Source organism: Centrocercus urophasianus, unplaced genomic scaffold, assembly GCF_019232065.1.
Source record: "Centrocercus urophasianus isolate 14NV4802_14NV808 unplaced genomic scaffold, USGS_Curo_1.0 seq_12, whole genome shotgun sequence".
NCBI lineage: Eukaryota > Metazoa > Chordata > Aves > Galliformes > Phasianidae > Centrocercus > Centrocercus urophasianus.
Genome location: NW_024884364.1, coordinates 2,108,629 through 2,128,220, shown reverse-complemented (window position 1 = coordinate 2,128,220; position 19,592 = coordinate 2,108,629). Strand labels below are relative to the sequence as shown.

At 45.4% G+C, this 19,592-nt stretch overlaps 1 protein-coding gene across 1 annotated transcript in view; it reads right to left on the bottom strand.

The window, feature by feature from the left end:
• Window positions 1–4,851: 4,851 nt before the first annotated feature.
• Window positions 4,852–19,592, bottom strand: part of EPHA1 (EPH receptor A1) — a 32,194-nt gene continuing 17,453 nt past the window's right edge. The window contains exons 5-18 of the mRNA XM_042809845.1: window positions 14,074–14,229; window positions 13,548–13,880; window positions 12,218–12,342; window positions 11,957–12,116; window positions 11,290–11,386; window positions 10,562–10,617; window positions 10,178–10,300; window positions 9,890–10,075; window positions 9,378–9,439; window positions 8,655–8,864; window positions 7,832–7,981; window positions 7,196–7,389; window positions 6,726–6,881; window positions 4,852–5,839 (exon numbers count right to left, since the gene is read on the bottom strand). Of these exons, the coding sequence (XP_042665779.1) occupies window positions 5,761–5,839; window positions 6,726–6,881; window positions 7,196–7,389; window positions 7,832–7,981; window positions 8,655–8,864; window positions 9,378–9,439; window positions 9,890–10,075; window positions 10,178–10,300; window positions 10,562–10,617; window positions 11,290–11,386; window positions 11,957–12,116; window positions 12,218–12,342; window positions 13,548–13,880; window positions 14,074–14,229 (2,087 nt within the window). The 3' untranslated portion in view covers window positions 4,852–5,760. The remainder of the gene's footprint in view (window positions 5,840–6,725; window positions 6,882–7,195; window positions 7,390–7,831; window positions 7,982–8,654; window positions 8,865–9,377; window positions 9,440–9,889; window positions 10,076–10,177; window positions 10,301–10,561; window positions 10,618–11,289; window positions 11,387–11,956; window positions 12,117–12,217; window positions 12,343–13,547; window positions 13,881–14,073; window positions 14,230–19,592) is intronic.

The window sequence follows — 19,592 nt, the reverse complement described above, 5'->3', positions numbered from 1 at the left end:
GGTGAGCATTAATACTTCTACTCTTCAAAGGCATGAAACCTAATCTTGTTCTCCTTCCAGTATGGGGGAAATATTTAATGACTGCTTCCAAATCCATACAGTAAACATCTGGAAGTTTCCTATAGGATAAGGAAGGAATAAACAAATTCTAGACTGTTTGTTGCTGTTGGTTGTTTTAGTTCCTTAGCTGTGTCTTTTAGCTTGTGATTAAAAGTTCTCATCCATAAACAGCAAGGAGCACAGACGAGAAAAGCAATGATGGGTGAGAGAAGCACCCTAACCCAACTCCTTGGAGAACTATCACAGGACTATAATAAACCCGTGTTTGGGACAAAGAAAAACTGGGAGCCGCTTGCTGGATCCTCTTGCATATTAGGGGAGTTACTACTTTTGAGGGGCATGGAATGCAGAGGAAATGCATTTGGAAACTACAGTGTATTTTATGAGATGTTTAGGGGCAGGAAGAGGGAGTGATCAAGGAGAGGAAGTAGCATGGGAAAGACGGGAAAGGGGCATACAGAGGGCTGGCTGCAAGCATGCAGTACATTCATCTGACTGTGCTCATCTTAACAAACTCCTTTTTTAGTTATTTTCTTTGGGGACTTCGCTTGATGTCTGTTTTGAAGGGTCTGAATGCTAGCAACTGGAAATAATGAAGTGCATATATATTGTATGGATGCGTATGTTGGTGCACAATTACTAGTGAGAGTTAAGTCAGAGTAGTTGGTGATTGTATAGGATAAGAGACTTAAGAGCCAAGAGCTGGGCTGATTGCTGTGGAGACCTGTGTGAGAGTTGGCTGCAAAAGCCCTCAAGTCAAAACCAGCAGTAAGCCTAGATCAGCTATCAGAGAACATTTTTCATCCACGTATGAGAGGTGATGAGAATATCAGGAAATTAGACTCGGTGTCTAAAGCTAAATACCAGAGAGATCCTGTGTATGTACACACAAGGTGGGCTGAATACCCACCACCAGAGTGGGGCTGCAGGCCATTGAGAGCTGATATGTCCCGGTGCCAGCAGCTGAGAAGACCCAGCTACTGGATGGCTGATCTCAGACACTCAGTTCTATCAGAGGAGTTTATAGTGTTTATATGTTTCTCATGAACAGGCTCATCCTGATCGGCCAGAGAAGGGAATAGGATCGGGTTTGCTGTGCTGTGCTTGCCTGACTGCTATTTTTTCTGTCTATGAGGCCACTCATGTACAAGTGTTTGTACATGCATTTTGTTGGAACGTGTGCAGGAGCGCCTTCCGGGAATACACGCTCCAACTTGCTACTGGCTGTACCTGAAGACATGGTGCAGATTCAGCGGCTCCTAACAGCTGAGGTTGGAAGAGACCCCCATACCCAACCTCTGGCTTAAAGCAGGGTCAGTCGGAGCAGGTTGCCCAGAACTGTGCCCAGTTTCTAAGTAACTCCAGTGATGAGAGCTCCATGACCGTTTTGGATTTTACTGCAATTAGAAAGTTTTTTCTTAATTTCAGATGGAAATCCATGCAGTTTCATATACATTCACTGCTGCTTCTTTCACTGGATACCACCAAGGAGAGCCTGGCTTCCTCTTTTTCACTATCTTCCCTCATCTAACTATATACAATGATAAAAGCTACCCTTCTCCTCATAAGGTGAAGCAGTTTTTCCTCTCAGACATCCTGTATGTCAAATGCTGTAACCTAGACATATTCATGGCCTGTCCTGCGGCCACCCCATGCCCTGCGCCATCATGGTGGTGGTTCTGCCCCACCGTGGGGCCTGGGCCAGTCCCAGACACACACCCATTGCTCAGCAACAAACATCAGTGTGTGATTGGGACTGTCTGGGCTGAAATCAGTGCAGGGGGAGGGTACGTTGCAGTACTTACTCAAGTTATGGCAAATAATTATATGCATTTTGATACGTGGGCTAAACACAGTCCTGGGAACAGTAAAAAATATGCAGCCTTGCTTTCCGTCTTGGTAAAGGAATTTAAGAAAAGGTTTCAAGGTTGCAAAAATAAACATCTCTGCATTTGACTCCATTTTCAGTTGATGTAAATACATGACTTGGAAATTTTCAAGTGGAACGTGTAGAGTTGCAATCAGATATTCAACTCGAAAATTTGGTCATGTCTCTTTACCAGACTTTTATAAGCCCTATCTTAACAGAAAAAAAACATCCCTCGCTTCTCAACTGTGCCTCATTCACACGATCGCTCTTTGGCAGTCTGTACGTTTCTGAATAACTGTCATCAAGGATGAAGTACAGGAAGAGTAAAATTTCATCAAAAGTCTCTGATGAACACCTTAAGAACTCACTAAGAATTGCAACCACTCCCATCAAACCAGACTGATATGTTAGTTTCACAAAAACAAGGTCAAATATCCCACTAGTTCTATGTTTTCTCACTTTTTTTATGTTTTAATTAAAAAAAAAAAAAAGTTTTGTTAGTTATATACATTAACTGTATTCCATATTTTATATGTGGCCCAAAACAATTCCTCTTCTCTCAGTACAGCCCAGGTAAGCCAAAATGTTGTACTCCCATGGTGTGATCCCTTCAAAATCTTGCTGACCTTACACTGATATTGTTGCAGTAAATCCATGTCCTTGTACCAGAGTTGGACAAAACATTCTGTCTCCCCAGAGAGGAGAGGGGAAAAGAAGATCAAGAGCACTCTCAGCAACTTTGCAGATGACACCAAGTGATGCAGTTGACGCGCCTAAAGGTCAGGATGCCATTCAGAGAGTCGTAGACATGCTTGAGCAGTGGGCCCAGGTAAACCTCATGAGGTGTAATAAATCCAAGTGCAAGGTCTTGCACCTGGCTCGTGGCAATCTCTGCTATCAGCGCAAGCTGTGTGATAAAGGGATGGATCACAGCCGTGATGAAAAGGACTTGGAGGTACTGGTCACTGGGTGTGAGGCAGCAATGTGCCCTTGAAGCCCAGAAAGCCAACCATACCCTGGGCTGCATCAGAAGCAGCGTAGTCAGCAGGGTGAGGGAGGTGGTCCTGCCCCTCTGCTCTGTGCTGATGAGATCTCACCTGGAGTGCTGTGTCAAAATGTGGAGTCCTCAGTACAGGGGAGGAGTGGGCTTGTTGGAGTGCATCCAAAGGAGGGCCACAGAAATGATCCAAGGGATGGAACACCTCCTCTACAAGGACAGATGAGAGAGCTGGGAATGTTAAGCACCACAGAGGAGGTGGCTCTGGGGAAACCCTTTCAATATATGAAGGGGATCTATAAGAAGGAAGGGGACAGACTCGTTAGCAGGATTTCTTGTAACAGAACAAGGGGAAATGGTTTCAAAACTAAGTGAGAAATTTAGATTGGATATATGCAAGAAAGAAGTCTTTTGCCATAAGGACGGTGAAGCACTGAAACTGGTTGTCCAGAGATGTGTTGGATGCCCTGCCCTTGGAGACATTCAAGGTCAGGCTGGACAGGATTCTGATCTAGCTATAAATGTTCCTGTTTTTTTGCAGGGGAATTGTATTAAATGACCTCTGGTGACCCCTTCCAACTTAAATGATTCTGATAAGAATAGGCCCCTTCCAGTTACTCATGATGCATTTTCTAATGCAGTCTAGGCAGTGTTGGCCTCCTTTGCTGCCAGGGTGCATTACTGACTGGCGTGCCATTTGCTGAAGGTGGGACATGCAGATACTTTCACACTTTCTACCCAGTCAACCTCCAGCATGTACTGGTGCGAGAGGCTACATTTCCTTTGTTACAGGGCTCTTCATTACCCTCATTTCCCTTTATTGAAATTCACAAGACTCCTCCCTTCCCTTTTTTCCATGTGCCAAGGTCCCTCTAAATGGCAGTACAACAACCCGCTGTAGCAACCACTCATACCAATTTTCTGTCTTCTGCAGGTTTATACTAAAGCCTATGTTTGCACGACACATGCTTTTATCTTGTGTCAGCCTCATCAGAGCTTACCATCTAGCTTGGGCACTGTTCATGCAGCAACTTTATTATCTATGCTTCATGCTAAAAACATCTATTACTAAGACTGAACTTCCTGATAGACTAACAAGACTCATAATACAAGCTTTTCTTGTTGGCAGTGACTTACTTCAGTTGCATGAACCCAAGTGGCTGAGATACATGTATATTACGGTTCCTTGTTTATGCTCTGCTGCTTCTCATCTTGAACAGAAACCATTCTTCTTGCCTTAAGTTGCATCTCTTTAGATCTGTGCTCCTTAGATCTTCTGTAGGCATAGGGAAGTGAGACCTTCGCAGAAGGAGGATGGCAATTTAAACCCTTAAGAACTTGGAGCATTATACAATTATGCAAACACACCTATCTACAAGTAACTGATTGCTGAATGGCTAGTACTCACCATCTTCACAAAACTTGACTTAGCACAAGTGCTTAGAAATATCTTAAGGTTAGTACAGCCAACTCACCCTAGGTATGACGTGAGAGTCCAGTTTGCTTTCTGAGGAAGTCTTAGGACCAGCAGAGTGTGATTTTTACTTTTTTCCCCTCTTCTCACCTAAATACTTTCTTCTGCAGCAAAAGGAAGTACTACTCACATATTTCATTGAACTACATGAGTAGCTTCTAGTATTCTTCACAGTTTAGGGGTAAACACAGGAGCTGTACAAAGTTGGACTTGGTTTACAGCTGTATGTTCCAGCAGTAAATCAGTTTAAAGAAAAATGTCTGAAGTGACCAGCTGCACATGCATCCCTTCGTCTTAATGCAACTGCATTTGCACATGGCTGCCAGTCCTTAAGCTTGGCTGAAACAACAAAAATTGGATGTAATCACCCTGCTGGAAATTATTATACATATTCTAGAGCAGAGGTCACAAAATTATTTGAAATAAGCCAAAGCACGCCAACACACAACCTGCTCTGCCTCAAATTTATTTACAAAATACTATTTACAGTCTGTAGCACCTCTGTCTTGAGTTCTGATAAATAATAATACTTCCTTCACAGAGAAGGAATGACAGACCACCTCTACATTTTTCTGTTACAAATACCTTATTCGGTCCCTCTTTCAAAAAAGGGGCAGAGAAAAATTGGTACCTACAAGGTTTTGTGTCTATGGAACAAGTAAAGGTATTAAGCAGGTTGAAGAGAGGTAAATCACTCCGCTGAAGTACACATGCAACTAAGCAACATGCCAAGGTTACAGCAGGGTGCGCTGCTACTCCCAACTTCTCCTTCAAAGAACAAAGTACACCATGACTTGGTGGTGTTTAAAGGAAGAATAGCTTAATTTAAAAATATATCCCCTAGCAGCAGCCTTGTGAAAGATTGAATAGTTTGTTCCTATTGTGAAATAAGGAAGACATGCTTCTGAATGAGAAGGGACGTACATCAGGGAGTGAATGTGCCCAACCTCTGTTTGCATCCTCATGCATGTTTTCTGCAGGTCCCATAGCATCTGAATCCTCATTTTCAATCTTAAAACATTATCCCAATCCCCACCCTGCAATTGTATGTATCCTTATATTTCCATGTGATTACCTGGCTTGAAAGTGGACTACAGGGATTATTCCGTGCTGCACCAAACTAACAGTAGAAGACAGGATTGAGAACAGATTCTAAGACCAGTGTTCTGAAAAGTACTGCTGGCTGAAGCAAGGGGAAACAGAAATGAGAGCAGGTGGTGTAGCCTCATAAGTCTTTTCAGTCCTGGTTGTTTGGCTTTTCTTGTCCCAGTCACTCATTTGGAAGCAATTGCCATAGGAATGATTCCAAGTGATATCTGGTAAGACAGCATTTGGCAAGCTTGAGAGAGCAACAACTGGTCACTCCTTAAAGCCTTGGATGCTGCACAGAATCCTCTTCTGGTGGCCTGGAAGTGACACTCCCATCTGTTTCAAGTCCCTGAAGGAAATGGGAAGAGAAAGGAAAAAATGAATTGCTATTCTTGTGCCTTGCAGACTAGGATGTGCTTAAGGGCAGAAACAGTTATTAAGCATTAGTTCAGAAAGCTTCCTTTCCCTCAGTACCTCCTGCTACCCCTTTTTCTCTAGAGGGAAGAAACATCCAGGCGCTACTTCCCTTTCCTGCCTACCCCTTCCCATACAGTCAACTGGATTCTCCCCACCTTGTGATTAGGCTTATGCTCCTATAAAATTACTACTGCATCTATGCCCTCTTCTGATAAGGGCCATGTCTCAACTCTTTAGTAGAGTCCCTGGACTGCACCTGTCCATTTGTTTTATGTAACTACTCTGGTTACACTTGGTTGCATGCTCCCAATCCTACAGCAGAAAATGTCTGCACTGGTAAAGCATTTGGCCTCAGATCTTCTAAAGGGCCCAGAAGAACTTGGTTCTAGGGTAGAACTGTGCCTAGCTGATACAGAGAGAAAGTCACTAGCTGTCGACTTCAAGCAAGAAAATTCTCTAATCAAGTCATATGAGACTGGAGAAATGGTCAGGTTAGGGAATTATTTGATGTCTCTTCTCGCTCTCTTGTGTCTGATAGGAGTTCAGAGCAGCTCAGGCCCCCAGTAGGCCTCAGGCATGGACAGTGAGGGAAACAGTCTCACTCTGTGTGTGACCTACCTTCAGAACACAACTACGTGCACCGGGATCTGTGACTACTCACTCCCTTACAGGGCAATAGGCTTTTCCACTTCCATTTACCCACATGAAGAAGGATGAAGAAGCCTTACAAGTAAATGTGATTTCCTGTTCAGATAGCAGGATTGATACTATTTTCAAAATAGCCTGGTGTGTCCCGTGGAAACTTAGCCTGTCCTTACTCAGCAGTGAGGTCCAGAATTGACTCCATGGTGTCAAGGCCCGCAGTGCGAAAGTTGGAGATATAACGCTTCATGCGAATGGATTCCAGCCACTCGGGAATAGATCGATAGGGGATACCATCAGATCCGCTGCAGCTCGGGAGCCGGAGCGTTACCCTAAAAGCAGGTGAAACCCTGGTTTAGCCAGGCAAATACCTTAAGTGGTCAGTACTATGAGACAGTAGCTTGATAGAGAAAACTCTCTACCAGGGCTAGGTTGCTAATCTGCTCTCTGCAGCGAGATCAGACTGCCCAGAGCCATGGCTAGGCCTTATGTCACCGTGAGAGAAAGATTACTGCTACCTTCTGCTCACAGAACATCCAACGTGTCTCTTGCCAGACTGCACTGCTAACATCAGCTCTCCTCCTGTTTGAACAGGAGGCAAAAATCTCCCAATTAATCTCTCCTCCTCCAACGCCAGTCAGTTTACCTGGGATCAAAGTCTGCAACAGACCGGAGGAGATGGGGACTTGAGCTGAAGTGTTGCAGCTGTGCCCGAATCTCCTGGAAATGAGGCCTCCTCATTCGATCGTGTGACCAGCAGCTCTTCATTAGCTCATAGAGGATGGATGGGCAGTCCACAGGCGGGGGGAGCCGGTACCCGTCCTCTAAGCTTCTCATCACCTGCACAGAGAACAGACAAAACTCTGTCCAGGTGTAAAAGAAGGACCAGCGACCTCCAGGGGGCTGGGAGCAGACAGTTCACCATTATGCAGTGTGATGCAAGGGAAGGGGTTGAAGCAGGTTACATATGTATAACGTAGGGTTTGGTCAGCAAAGGATAAGAAAACATAATGGATGTCAAAATGTGAAGTGAGATACACATCTGGTTTCAGTCTTTTATTAGCTTAGTTCCATTCGTGATTCAGGGCACATGTTCCTTAGAAGTGAGACAGAAGGATTCTGTTACTGCTCAAGTCAAAGCTTGGCCACATTTTTAGCAGGGAAGGAGAGAGTAGTTATGCGTTCAGATGAATGGCAACATTGCACGTAGAAGAAGAACAAGTAAGGTCTATATTCTTTAAATAATAACCTTAAACTGGCACGAGAGCTCAAGGTGTATTACCTCCTGATTAGTCATATTCCCATACGGCTTGTCACCAAATGACAGCACCTCCCACATGACAATTCCAAAGCTCCAGACATCACTGGCTGAGGTGAAAATCCGATGAGCAATGGCCTCTGGGGCTGTCCATCGGATTGGAATCTTACCACCCTGTAAAAGAGAAAAGACATCGTGTACCCAGTTTGTATCATGGAGTTATGCTTCTCCAGTGCTTTCATGCAAACAGCTCACAAGCCACTTCTTAGACTGGGCCCTCTTCTCTTAAAGTGATGTGTAATCTACTCTGGGGAAATCTGCCAAAAAGGTAGAAATAATCTTGTAAAGTGAATGAGTTTAAGCCTCCTGTTCAATTGAATTCAAAACCACAAAACCACTGCTGTGGTGTAAGATAATGATGCCAGTAACAGACCTACTTTCAATGAAACATGGTATTAGAATCACTGGAGCTTTCTTTGAAAGGGACCTGTACATCTCCTTACTCCAAATTCCTGCTCACAGCAGGGCTGTCTTCAAAGCTACGTGTTATTAAAGTCCAAAATATCTGACATCTTATTTTGCTTCATTTCAAAAACTATGTTTCCTGTACTTATTCTCTTAGCAAACAAAATCAACATGGACTCAATAGAAAAGCACCACCTTCCATCACATAATGACTTGCAATTTTACAATGGGGTTTCTTAAGAGATTTTTTCCTCCAAATTCTCCATGTTTCATATTACAAAAAAACTCTGCCATTCTTACCCGGCAGAAACCTGATCTCCCAAGAGTGCAGCTCACTTACAAGACTGAGACCTTATCTCTCCAGAGACTGCTTTTGCATTACCTTGGTTTCATATGTTCCCTCTGCATCATTCTCCAATATTCGGGAAAGACCAAAGTCAGACACCTTGCATTGAAGGCTGCGTGTTACCAGGATGTTGCGAGCAGCCAGATCCCGGTGCACGTAGTTGTGTTCTGAAAGGTAGGTCATGCCGGAGGCTATTCCCTGCAGCATGTTCACAAGCTGCACAGGGCTAAATTTTTCCTCATTCTCCTGCATGCAAGAAGTGAGAGAAGACCCTGGTCAAGTCATAGAATCGTAGAATCGTAGAATCATAGAATGGCCTGGGTTGGAAGGGATCTCAAGGACCATCAAGCCCCCTGCCGCATGCAGGACTGCCAACTTCCACATCTGATATTAGACTAGGCTGCCCAGGACCCCATCCAAATTAACATCACTCTGCTGATTTCTAGATACTGACTTTATCAACTTGCAAAGAGTGTAGTGGTAACAAGCAAAAGATGGTGCTGTAGCCCAAAGGACCCCACAGGTTCACACCAAGGTATTGGTGGTAGTCTCCAGAGTCATCATTAGGCACCTGCATTTTAACTGCCAAAGACAGCACTCTGGATACTGAGCTTCTTCAGCTGCTGAGACTGGAAATGTTAGTGAGCAAAAATTATGTGGATGTCCAGGTCTTCTTTCTAGTCTTCTCTTAGGGTCCTAAAACCAGGTCAAGTGCAAGTTTTAGCAGTACACAAGCTATTATAGATTAAGGTCTCTCACCCGGAGGAAGGTATCCAGTGCTCCATTCTCCATATACTCAGTGATGATCATCATTGGCCTTCCTTGAGGAAAACATTAAAGTGTCACCCTTTCGCAGTTCTCCTTTGCAATCTGTGTTTCAATGCTCTCCATACTCCCCCAAAACAGAGAACCATACCTAACCTCAACCACCATTCCTGCTCCACTGGCACAGCTAGATGGATGTCCCTCCCCTTAGAACTCCTGCAGTGATTTTGTATTTCTCCTTGTGTCACACACATAACCTTCCACCATCCCTTACACTATTCCAAACTCATATCCACTCACCAACCCAAGAAGACCTTTACTAACACTACCTCATGACCTTTCTGGAAATCCATAACTCTCCTCCCTTCCTCATTGCTCGCCTTTATGCTAACATAACAATGTATATTTTCCCAACATAGCCTCCCTGACATAATCTCTTCTTAAGAATGTTCCTAGGAATGTGCCACTTTCTACTGTAATTCGAGGAACATTTCCCACATTCTTACTTTTGGTGACAACTCCTTCCAGATGTACGATGTTTGGGTGATTGAACTGCCCCATAATTGTTGCCTCACGCAGGAAGTTCCACCATTGTGAGTCTGAATATGTTGACTTGAGGGTTTTGATGGCAACTACAATACGTTCTTTCCCTGGGAGCCGCAGAGACCCACGATAGACCTCCCCAAACTCCCCTGAGGACAAACAGAAATCATAGGTCACAGATGAGCTCAAGAGTTGCAAGTGAACAGCAGCATGAGAGAACTGAAAGATGAAGGGAAGACTAACAAACTCACCTTCCCCAATCACATTCTCCATAGTGACACAAGAGACATCCAGTTCCTTAATGAACTCCAGAACCCCTCTACTGGGGTCATCATATGGTTGCAGGTCCACATAGGGCTTCAACCAGACCTTCTCTAAGGTAAAGGGAAACAAAAGGGCTAATTAACCTGTCAGCACCTTGGACAAGTTAGGTAGGGCAAAGATACAGAAGCAGAGATGAATCCAGAGGTTTCCAACAAGAGAAGTACACAAATACACCAAACGTACACTGAAAATACTGCAATTCTAGAAACAGACATATTGCATCAGAAAAACCATGCTCTTGTGATATTTGAAACTCCAATTCTTTTAATTCCTTTCAACCTATTCTAGGTTCTTCCCTGGTTCCAACTCACCTCGATCAAAGCCTGAAGTACTGTAATCAGGCCGTGCCTGTCTGCGGTGAGTCTTCCTGAAACACAAGAAGTCATGAAACTTGAATGGTTAACAGATAGCAAAAGAAAAGCAAGTCTTCTAGGGACTCTGCCCTAGTTGGTCAGGCATAGATCTCTGGGTAGTGCAGAGTTCTGTCTTGCAGCTGGCAAAAAAATGCAGTGTCTCCTGTACATTTAGAAATGGAGCTTTGTTTCCATACAGGTAGTTTTGTTCTATCCTTGATGAATTACAGATTAATTTCCATTTATTTCATACTTTCTGTACATTTTCAATACAATGACTGATCTAAAACAAACAGTAGAAGCTTTGTAGACACTTAAAGAGGAAGCAGAACTTTGTATCTGGGTAGGTGACCATTAAGGCATTGTTACATGGAGAATTGTTTGAAATGACTGGATTTATCTATTCTCTCAATTGAATGGCAGCTTTAAAAACTGTAGTACCATAACAATATTTTTATTTATTTGGCATGATAACAGTATGATATGGATTTTTGTTTTTTCAACCCCTCCAGAATTGCTGATTACTGAGAATCAGTCCATCTTATTGCAACATGCTGATCTTCCTCTTTCAATTCTAACTAACTTGTCCAACTTCCTCTGAGAGATCAGTTTCTCCCTTCTTAACTTTGTCTTAAGCTCCCATAGCCTATACTAAACCTTTTTCAACTTCAAAAATCAACACTTACTTTCGTCGAAAGAACAGAATTCCCAGAAGCAGGCCAATAAATAGCAGAACTCCAAAGATAATAGATGCTACAACTCCACCAGACAGAGCTCCTGTGTCTGCAGAGACAAAGAGAATGGCCATGTCATTTAAAAGACCAAGAATTATTTGTCAGGAACATAGCAAGCAGCTTCCACCAGCTATCAGTATTAGGTGAATTATGGTGATTTGTCTTCCAGGCAGCAGAGTGACCAGATGTGAATCCTACAGTATTGTTCTTTCATTTAGACTCCGTCGTGCTTTTGTGATTTTTGTTATGGGTATTCCACATCATAACATCATGCAGTGCATTGGTAGTACAGAATCAAAGTATCTCTCAGGAGAACTAAATGAACGGATAGTAAGTAATTTATCAGTACAACATACAAACCTGAGATCAATACTTCTGAAAGGGAAAGTAAAATTGAATATGGGAAAGCATGAAAGATAATTGACTCCGTGTTCAGGACTTTTGTGTACATAATAAGGCTTTGTCACCAAGGCCTGGCCCTGATGACAAGGAATGCAGGAGTGTGATTCCTCTGCCTTTCAGTTGGTAGAACACAAAAAGAGACGAATGTACTATATGCATGTACTATCTGATGGAGAAGCAAGTTTCTCACTAACGACATACAATAATTGTATTTTACCTGGTGGAAGGGTGCGGAATTCCTGCTCCTGGGAGTAGGGCCCAGGCCCAAGGGGTGTGATGGATCTCACACGAAGCAGGTAGGTTGTGTCTGGCTGAAGGTCTGTCAGAGTGACATTTGGCTCAAGAAGGTGCTTCACTGTGTAATGTGCCTCCTCTCCCTGCAGAAATCAAACAAGGCCAAATAACTAAAACATAGTACAAAAAGGACATTTTCATAACTTTAGGTGAAAGAGGGAAGAACAGATGAGGCAGATCTCACCTTCTCAAAGAACATGACCTCATACTCCACCGAGGTCCGGCTGCGCTGCCGTGGGGCAAGCCAAGAAACTGACAGACTACTGTCATCTCTCTGTGTCAGAATAAACTGGGATACTGTCACTGGAGCTGCCGGTGGAAAATGAAGAATATCAGTATGAAATACAAACAATGCAAAATAAGCCCTCTCTCCATCCAAGGCACTATCTTTCCCTCTCTGGTCATACTGTGCAACTAGAAAATGACTCTCATTACCACTGCCACACCTTTCTCTTCTACAGTGAAAAGAAAATGAGGTATCCACTTGTAATTAGTTTGTTGGAATAGCTTACTTCCCCAACAGTATCTCCCCCAACAGAAGAATTATGTATCTTTCATCCTCAAAACAAAATCAGCAATTCAAGAAGTTACATTTAACACAGCACTGTACTGAAAGTGTTCAATTTGAAACCAAAATGTTAGGATTTTCTATTCGAACAACAGTAATACCACTAGCCTATGTGATTCATGAATGCAACTCCATAAGTGTACTGTGAAATGTCATGCTCTAAATCTCTCAGGGACCACAGATGCATAATATTCATTAATAAAACGATGATTTTTAAAGGTTTGCAGTTTGAAGTATCAAAACTGGTTCTCTTCTTGTCCTTCATCAACAGGAAGTGGTGAGATAAGTCAAAGCAGCTCTACTTTCCAAGCTCAGAGCTATACTGCCTCTGTACAGCAACAGGAAGAAGAGAGAGGAAGTTGTATTTTGTCACTAAATCAGAACTGAGGAAAGTACTAGGGGCTGTTGAGAACTGTAATGTCACTTGTCTATAATCACGTTTCACAGCACTCTGAAAAGTATTCACAGGACAACCAAACTAGACAACTTGAAGCCAATCTATAAACATATGCATGAAGGAGAACTAGCATGTTTTTAACATCTTTATTTCTCCACACTTTCAGAGTTTGCCTTTTCAGTTACATCAGGATTTCTGTTGTGTTTGATTTTTTGCAATATCTGAGTAATGTCATAGGCTCCATTCTTCCTGTCACACACGTAACAGTATTTTGGTTGGACTACAGCAGTGTGTCACAGAAAAGGCTTCCACCTCCCCAGATCTGTTAAGTCTTTGGTGGATTCATAGCTCTTACAGGGTAATGTTTACTGCTGCTTTGATATGCAAGAATTATGACTGAGGGACTTCACATGACAGAGGCAAGAGGTAACTTATCATACCCTACCAATACATGCAGCAGACAGAAGGAGAAGATGGAGAATGCTTAAACATTCACAGAGATTCCTCTTCCTTTTTCTGGTGAGCAGGAAAAACTCTGGTTCTGCTAACCTGCATGTCCAACTGCAACCCAGACAGCTGGAGCAGTTCTCTGTGGAGCAGGTCCCATTCCTGAGACACCGTTATGGGCTTCCACAGCAAACGTGTAGTTGGTGTAAGCTTCTAGGCCATCCACCTCCACAGCAGTTTTGGTGAGTCCTGAAGCACTCGGGGAGAATACAACACCTGGCTCACATGGATCACATGACTGGAAATGACAGCGCTGACAGAAGACTGTGTAAGTTAGATCCTTTCGCCCACCGTGGTCACTGGGTGGCTGCCACCACAGACTGAGCTGTGTGCCAATAAGGGAGAAGCTGACATTGCGGGGAGCTGAGGGAGGACCTACAAGAAACATGAAAGAAAGTATTTGATCCAGTTGATAATACCCAAAGTAAGGAGGCAGTTTCCCATCTGCTGGTGCATTTTGAATTATGCCCTCTGTTCCCCCCAGTCTCTCTCTCTGATCTCTCATCCCTATTTTCAAGCACTCCATTTTCTCCTGTCTCTTAGTTCTTTCTCTCCAGCCACAACTCACGGGTGCAAGCAATGTTTTGGCCTTCTGAAGGTGCCCGATAGAAGCCGGCATTGCAGGAACAAGATTTAGCCCCTAACTCATTGGACAAGCTGTTTGGGGGGCACTTCAGGCAGCGTTTAGTCTCCAGAGAGTGACGGTAGAATCCTCGCTGGCAGGCTGTGAAGAGATAAGTTAACATAAGTTTAACAGTATCGACCAACTTTTTATACAAGCAGATAGTGGCAGGACAAGATGGGGTAGTTTTATACTAAAAGAGGGGAGATTTAGGTTATATATATATATATATATATATATATATATATATATATATATATTAGGAGGACCACTCAGAGTGGTGAGGCACTGCCACAGGCTCCAGAGATCAGCTGTGGATGCCCCATCCCTGGAGGCGTTCCAGGCCAGGTTGGATGGGGCCCTTGGCAGCCTGACCCAGTGGGTAGCCCTCTGGGATTGGAACTAGACTATTGCTAAGGTCCCTTTCGATCCAAGATTCTTTGGTTCTATGATTCTATGAAACAATTGGCCAGTTTCATTCAGTTTCTTGAACACTCCTTTTACATGCCTGCTTTTCTTCCATTCTTTTAGTCACAGAAATATTTGGGTTGGAAGGGATCATTGAAGGTCACATATATCAATTGTCTTCTCAGGGCACACAGAGAATGCAAACTCAAAGTGGGATCAATGTTATGAAAGGTTTTGTAGACCAAAGAAGTGGAATCTCCAGAACGTTGCATGAGAAAAAGAACTCAGCCAGGCTATAATTACTGGTTCCAAGTCCTTGTACTCCTCATACTCTACTGCTTGCCAACTTCGAAAGGCAAATGGGATCCTGGGCTCCATCAGGAGAGGGGTGGTCAGCAGGGACAGGGAGGTGATTGTCCCTCTCTACTCGGCTCTTGTGAGGCCCCATCTGGAGTACTGTGTCCAGGTGTGGAGCCCTCAGTACAAGAAAGACATTGAGATTTTGGAAAGGGTCCAGAGGAGGGCAACTAAGATGATCAGGGGGCTGGAGCACCTCCCCTATGAGGACAGGCTGAGGGAGTTGGGCTTGTTCAGCCTGGAGAAGAGAAGGCTGCGGGGTGACCTCATTGCAGCCTATCAATACCTGAAGGGAACCTACACCCACGAGGGGAGTAAACTCTTCAAAAGGGCTGACAACAGCAGGACTAGGGGAAATGGATCCAAGTTGAAGGAGGGAAGATTTAGGTTGGATGTTAGGGGGAAGTTCTATACAAGGAGAGTGGTTAGGCCCTGGAACGGGCTGCCCAGGGAGGTTGTGGATGCCCCGTCCTTGGATGTGTTTAAGGCCAGGTTGGATGGGGTCCTGGGCAACCTGATCTGAATGTGTGTGTTTGGTGGCCCTGCTAGGCAGGGGGGTTGGAACTACATGATCCTTGAGGTCCCTTCCAACCCGGGTGATTCTGTGATTCTGTGATTCACACGAGATAGCTAGTGGGCTATTTAGCAGAAACATCTTTACAACTATTGTACCAGAATATCATCTAGCAGGGCCGCAATGAATATCTAGATAATTACCAATTTGCCTAAAGCAGTGAATGTGATTGGCTAGGAAGCTAACATGGAATACAAGAGAACATGTGTCATAGGTTTCTTGTTTCCAGTCCTATAAAAATGCACAGCCAAATCATTCTCTAGCTGTAACATCTGACACTGTCTTTGCTGCATTAAAGTATGTCTCTCTACTTTCCAACCTCAGAAAATAACAGAACCACCCATTACAGTTTTTATCATTTTTAGCTACCGTCATTAAACTATGTGATCAATGGAGATCATTCTCCCCCTCAGCGCTGGTGAGGCCTCACCTGGAGTACTTTGTCCAGTTCTGAGCTCCCCAGTGACACAGAGCTCCTGGACTGAGTCCAGCAAAGGCCTATTAAAACAAGGGAGTGGAACATTTCTCATATGAGGAAAGGCTGAGGTAAATGGGCCTGTTCATCCTGGAGAAGGAAAGGCTTAATGTTAAGGTGACTGAATAGTGTAACATTTTCCAAAGAGGTTGTGTAGTATCCTTCTCCTGAGATATTCAAGATCTATCTGGACACAATCCTGGGTACTATGTTCCAAGGGATGCTCCTTGAGCAGGGAGGTTGGAAAGGACCTTCGGATATCATCTAGTCCAACCTCCCTGCTCAAGCAGTGAGGCTGCACTGAGAAGGAACATCTGGGTGAAGGGAGAAACCTGGGAGGGGGTAGGGAAGGCACCAGTCTGCCTGATCAAGTCCCATCACCTTAGGCTACGTCTATGCTAAAAACCAAGCGGGCCAGGTGCTTGCAGACTGGAGCGATGGCACACAGCTGCCTGTAGCACGATCGGTAGTACATCAGTATGCCTCCAGGTGGCCAAGGCTCGGGCCCGAGCATGTCTGGAGGGTCAGGACAGCAGGGGGCAGCTCCCCGCGGGCGGTACGAACGAGGCCATAGAGTTTCGGGCAATTAAGCCCGAACAAGTCCAGGCCAGACCAGACCGGCGCCCCGGAAGCGGCATCCACAGCATAGCCCCGCAGCCACAGCATAGCCCCGCAGCCACGATCGAGTCCGAAGGGGGAGCGGCCCTGGCGCCTTAGGACGGAGCCCCCGGCTCAGCTATCACGACCTGCCCGGGGCACACTCCGCCGCCTCATGCATGAGGTGCTTCGGCGCCGGCGCCTGGCGCCTCGGCTTCCTCGCTACAGCGACTGGGGCCCACGCACCCCCTGCCACCATGCCAGGAGCGGCCGGCAGGTGGCTGCACAGTGCCGGGGAGCTGCCCCAAAACTCCGGGCCGGGGCCAGCGGAGAACCGGCGGCCCCACTCAGGGACTCCATGCAGCCCCGCCTCGGAGGCGGTGCGAAGCCTATCCCGAAGCGCCCGGCTGGGCAGGGGTGGGTATGGCAGGTTCTGCCATGTGAATGGGTGAGTGGGCGCTGCCCCGCGGCAGCTGGCCGGCAGCCACGCTGCCGTTGCTGCCCGTGAGGTGTTTTAGCCCGCGCGCTGCCACCTGCAGTTGCCTGTGGCGCGGCCGCTCTGGGCTCACTTGGCAGAAACAGGGCGGTCTCTGCCTCGGCTCCCCCACGCTGAGCGAGGCGATGAGGAGCGCTAGCCATAGAATCGCTGAACCACAGAACAATCCGGATTTGGAAGGCACCGACAAGGAGCACTGAATCCATATTCTGGCCCCACACAGCAGCTCCCTAAACTCAAACCCTGTGTCTGCAAGCATTATCCAAACAGTCCTTGAACACCAACAGCTTGGGGCCATGACCATTGCACTGGACATCCTTTTCACCCTGTACTGAAGAACCTCTTCCCATCACCTAACCTGGCTCTCCCATGATGTGGCTCCATGCCATTCCCTGGGGTCCTGTCACTAGAGATCAGAGGTCAGCAGCTGCCTCTGCTGGAATTCATCTCCACTCCACTCTCTTTCTCATTCCTTGGCACTTGGCTTCCTGGGTCCTTTGGCATCCACTCCAGACCCAGCTCCAGGCAACAAGATGCAAAAAACAAGCCTGAGAAAGGGCGAGATTAGTGCTGCTCAACCAAGCACCAGAGAAAAGCAGTGGTCTAACTCTTCCCTACCAGTATTCCTGTCCTGAAACTGCCAGCAAGCATCAGGCTCCCTTCAGGCACCAGAGTAATGCTGACATGGAGCTCAGCATCAGTAACGCACTCACCCATCACCCTGCAGAGCCCATCAGGAAACCAGAATATAATCCAGAGGCACAGCCAGCCTCTTGGGTTCACAGTAAATGACTTAATTGAAGATGTTAATCATGGAAGTCTAGGCTTATTGACAGCAAGGTATGCAATGCTGTGAGAGGTTGAGATGTAATGTTTTGGGCAGTAACCACTTTTCTGGGATGATGGGGTGGCTGAGCTCTGTACAGCTGGAAATTAACCAAGAGGTTGAATGAACTAATTCAAAACCAGGTCTTCTGGCTTTCTATTGCTGCCTGTCCTGTACTAGAGATCAGATTCTCCTCCCTGTTATGAGGCAAGGATCATAGACTAGCTGTTTTTGTTTTTTGTTTTTTGGGTTTTTTTAATTCTCTTCTTGCTTAAGGCAAAAATCAGGACTAGAAATCTCTGCCTGAAAGTCTTCTTCCTCCGTTCTGTCCCCATGTTCACGTTTGAAGGGGAAGTCCTTCATCTTTGGAGAGCAAAAGTAGAAGCCCTTACCTCAGTGCTCATCCTGATATGGGCTGTTCCCAGTCCTTTGCACAACGTCTTTATAATGAGAAAGGAACGTAAGATGTCCCCCAAAAGGCAACCTTCACCATCTCCTCTAATGCTCAAATAACACACTGCTCTTGGGGCATGAAGTTACCTCTCCATGTCCCTGCAAGGTTCTCTCTTCACTTTTCCTCCTGGGAGATTTCCCTATTCTCTGCTGGTCATACAAAAGACACTGAAGTTACAGCTGCGCTTAGGCAGAGTGGGATAAAAGCACAGACAAAAAATGAACCTGTGCAGTGATAGCAGCCAGGGCCTGTCCAGACATGACAGCTTCCCTGCCCCTTCCCAGGGGAGTGCTCTCAGGAGGGCGGGGAGAGCTCTTGTAGTACCTAAGTGGAAAAACTGGCTGGGCTGTATAAGAGAGGGGTTTTCTGGAGAAGGGGAAGGATGTTGGGTTTCAACCTTTGCTAGCTCTCCAAGCAAAGTGAGTGGCAAAAAGTGAGGATTCAAAGGGGCACCAAATCCTTGCTGTGAAACGAGGGCAGAACAGAGCAGAAAGACAGGTTGCTCTGCTGATCCTGGAAGCAATGCATGGATTCCTTTTCCTGTTTTCTGAACTGTCTCAGCTTTATGCTCCATGGCTTTGAAGACAACAACAGAGATGTGTTTTTATCTCCTTCTCTGCATTAACACATATTTCCCAAACCACAGTATGTATGCTCTCCCCTGACATACACATGTAGTTGCCATAAGAACCTGGATCCTGTCCCCTCAGTGACAAAGGGAGCCCTGCACTGCGTGCTCCAAGAGCCCTGTCTCACTCTGTCATTCCATTACCATAGTGATCCCTATGGCTGCTAATTGCTCTTCCTCAGAAATGAACCAGGTACAGATGGTATTATGCAATGTGCTTTATACAATTTCCCATGGCAGAAGAGCCATCCCAGTCCAAGCAGAAGAGGGCATAAAGGAGAAATCAGCCCCACTTTGGCTCTTAGCTTTCTAGTCACAGGACAAGCACTGTTCCATGCATCTGATCCATCAGCCTGAAAGAACAAGGCTTCCATTTAAGGCTTGGGAACCAGTGTGGAGTGAGTCAGTGTCAATCACACAGTTACAGCTTGCAGAAACTAACTCTAAAGCTGAAGGCTCCTGGATGAAGCCCAAGAGGGAGTGGAGAGGAGTTTGCAAGTCTTACACTTGACACATAAGGAGAAAATCACGATTGGAAAAGAAGCTACGCAAGGGAGAAAAGGCGTAAGAAATGCCTGGCAGGCACAGAGGGCAGGCAAGAGAAAGGTAGGACACACTAACTCCCCTACACTCACTTTGTGCTTACAGAT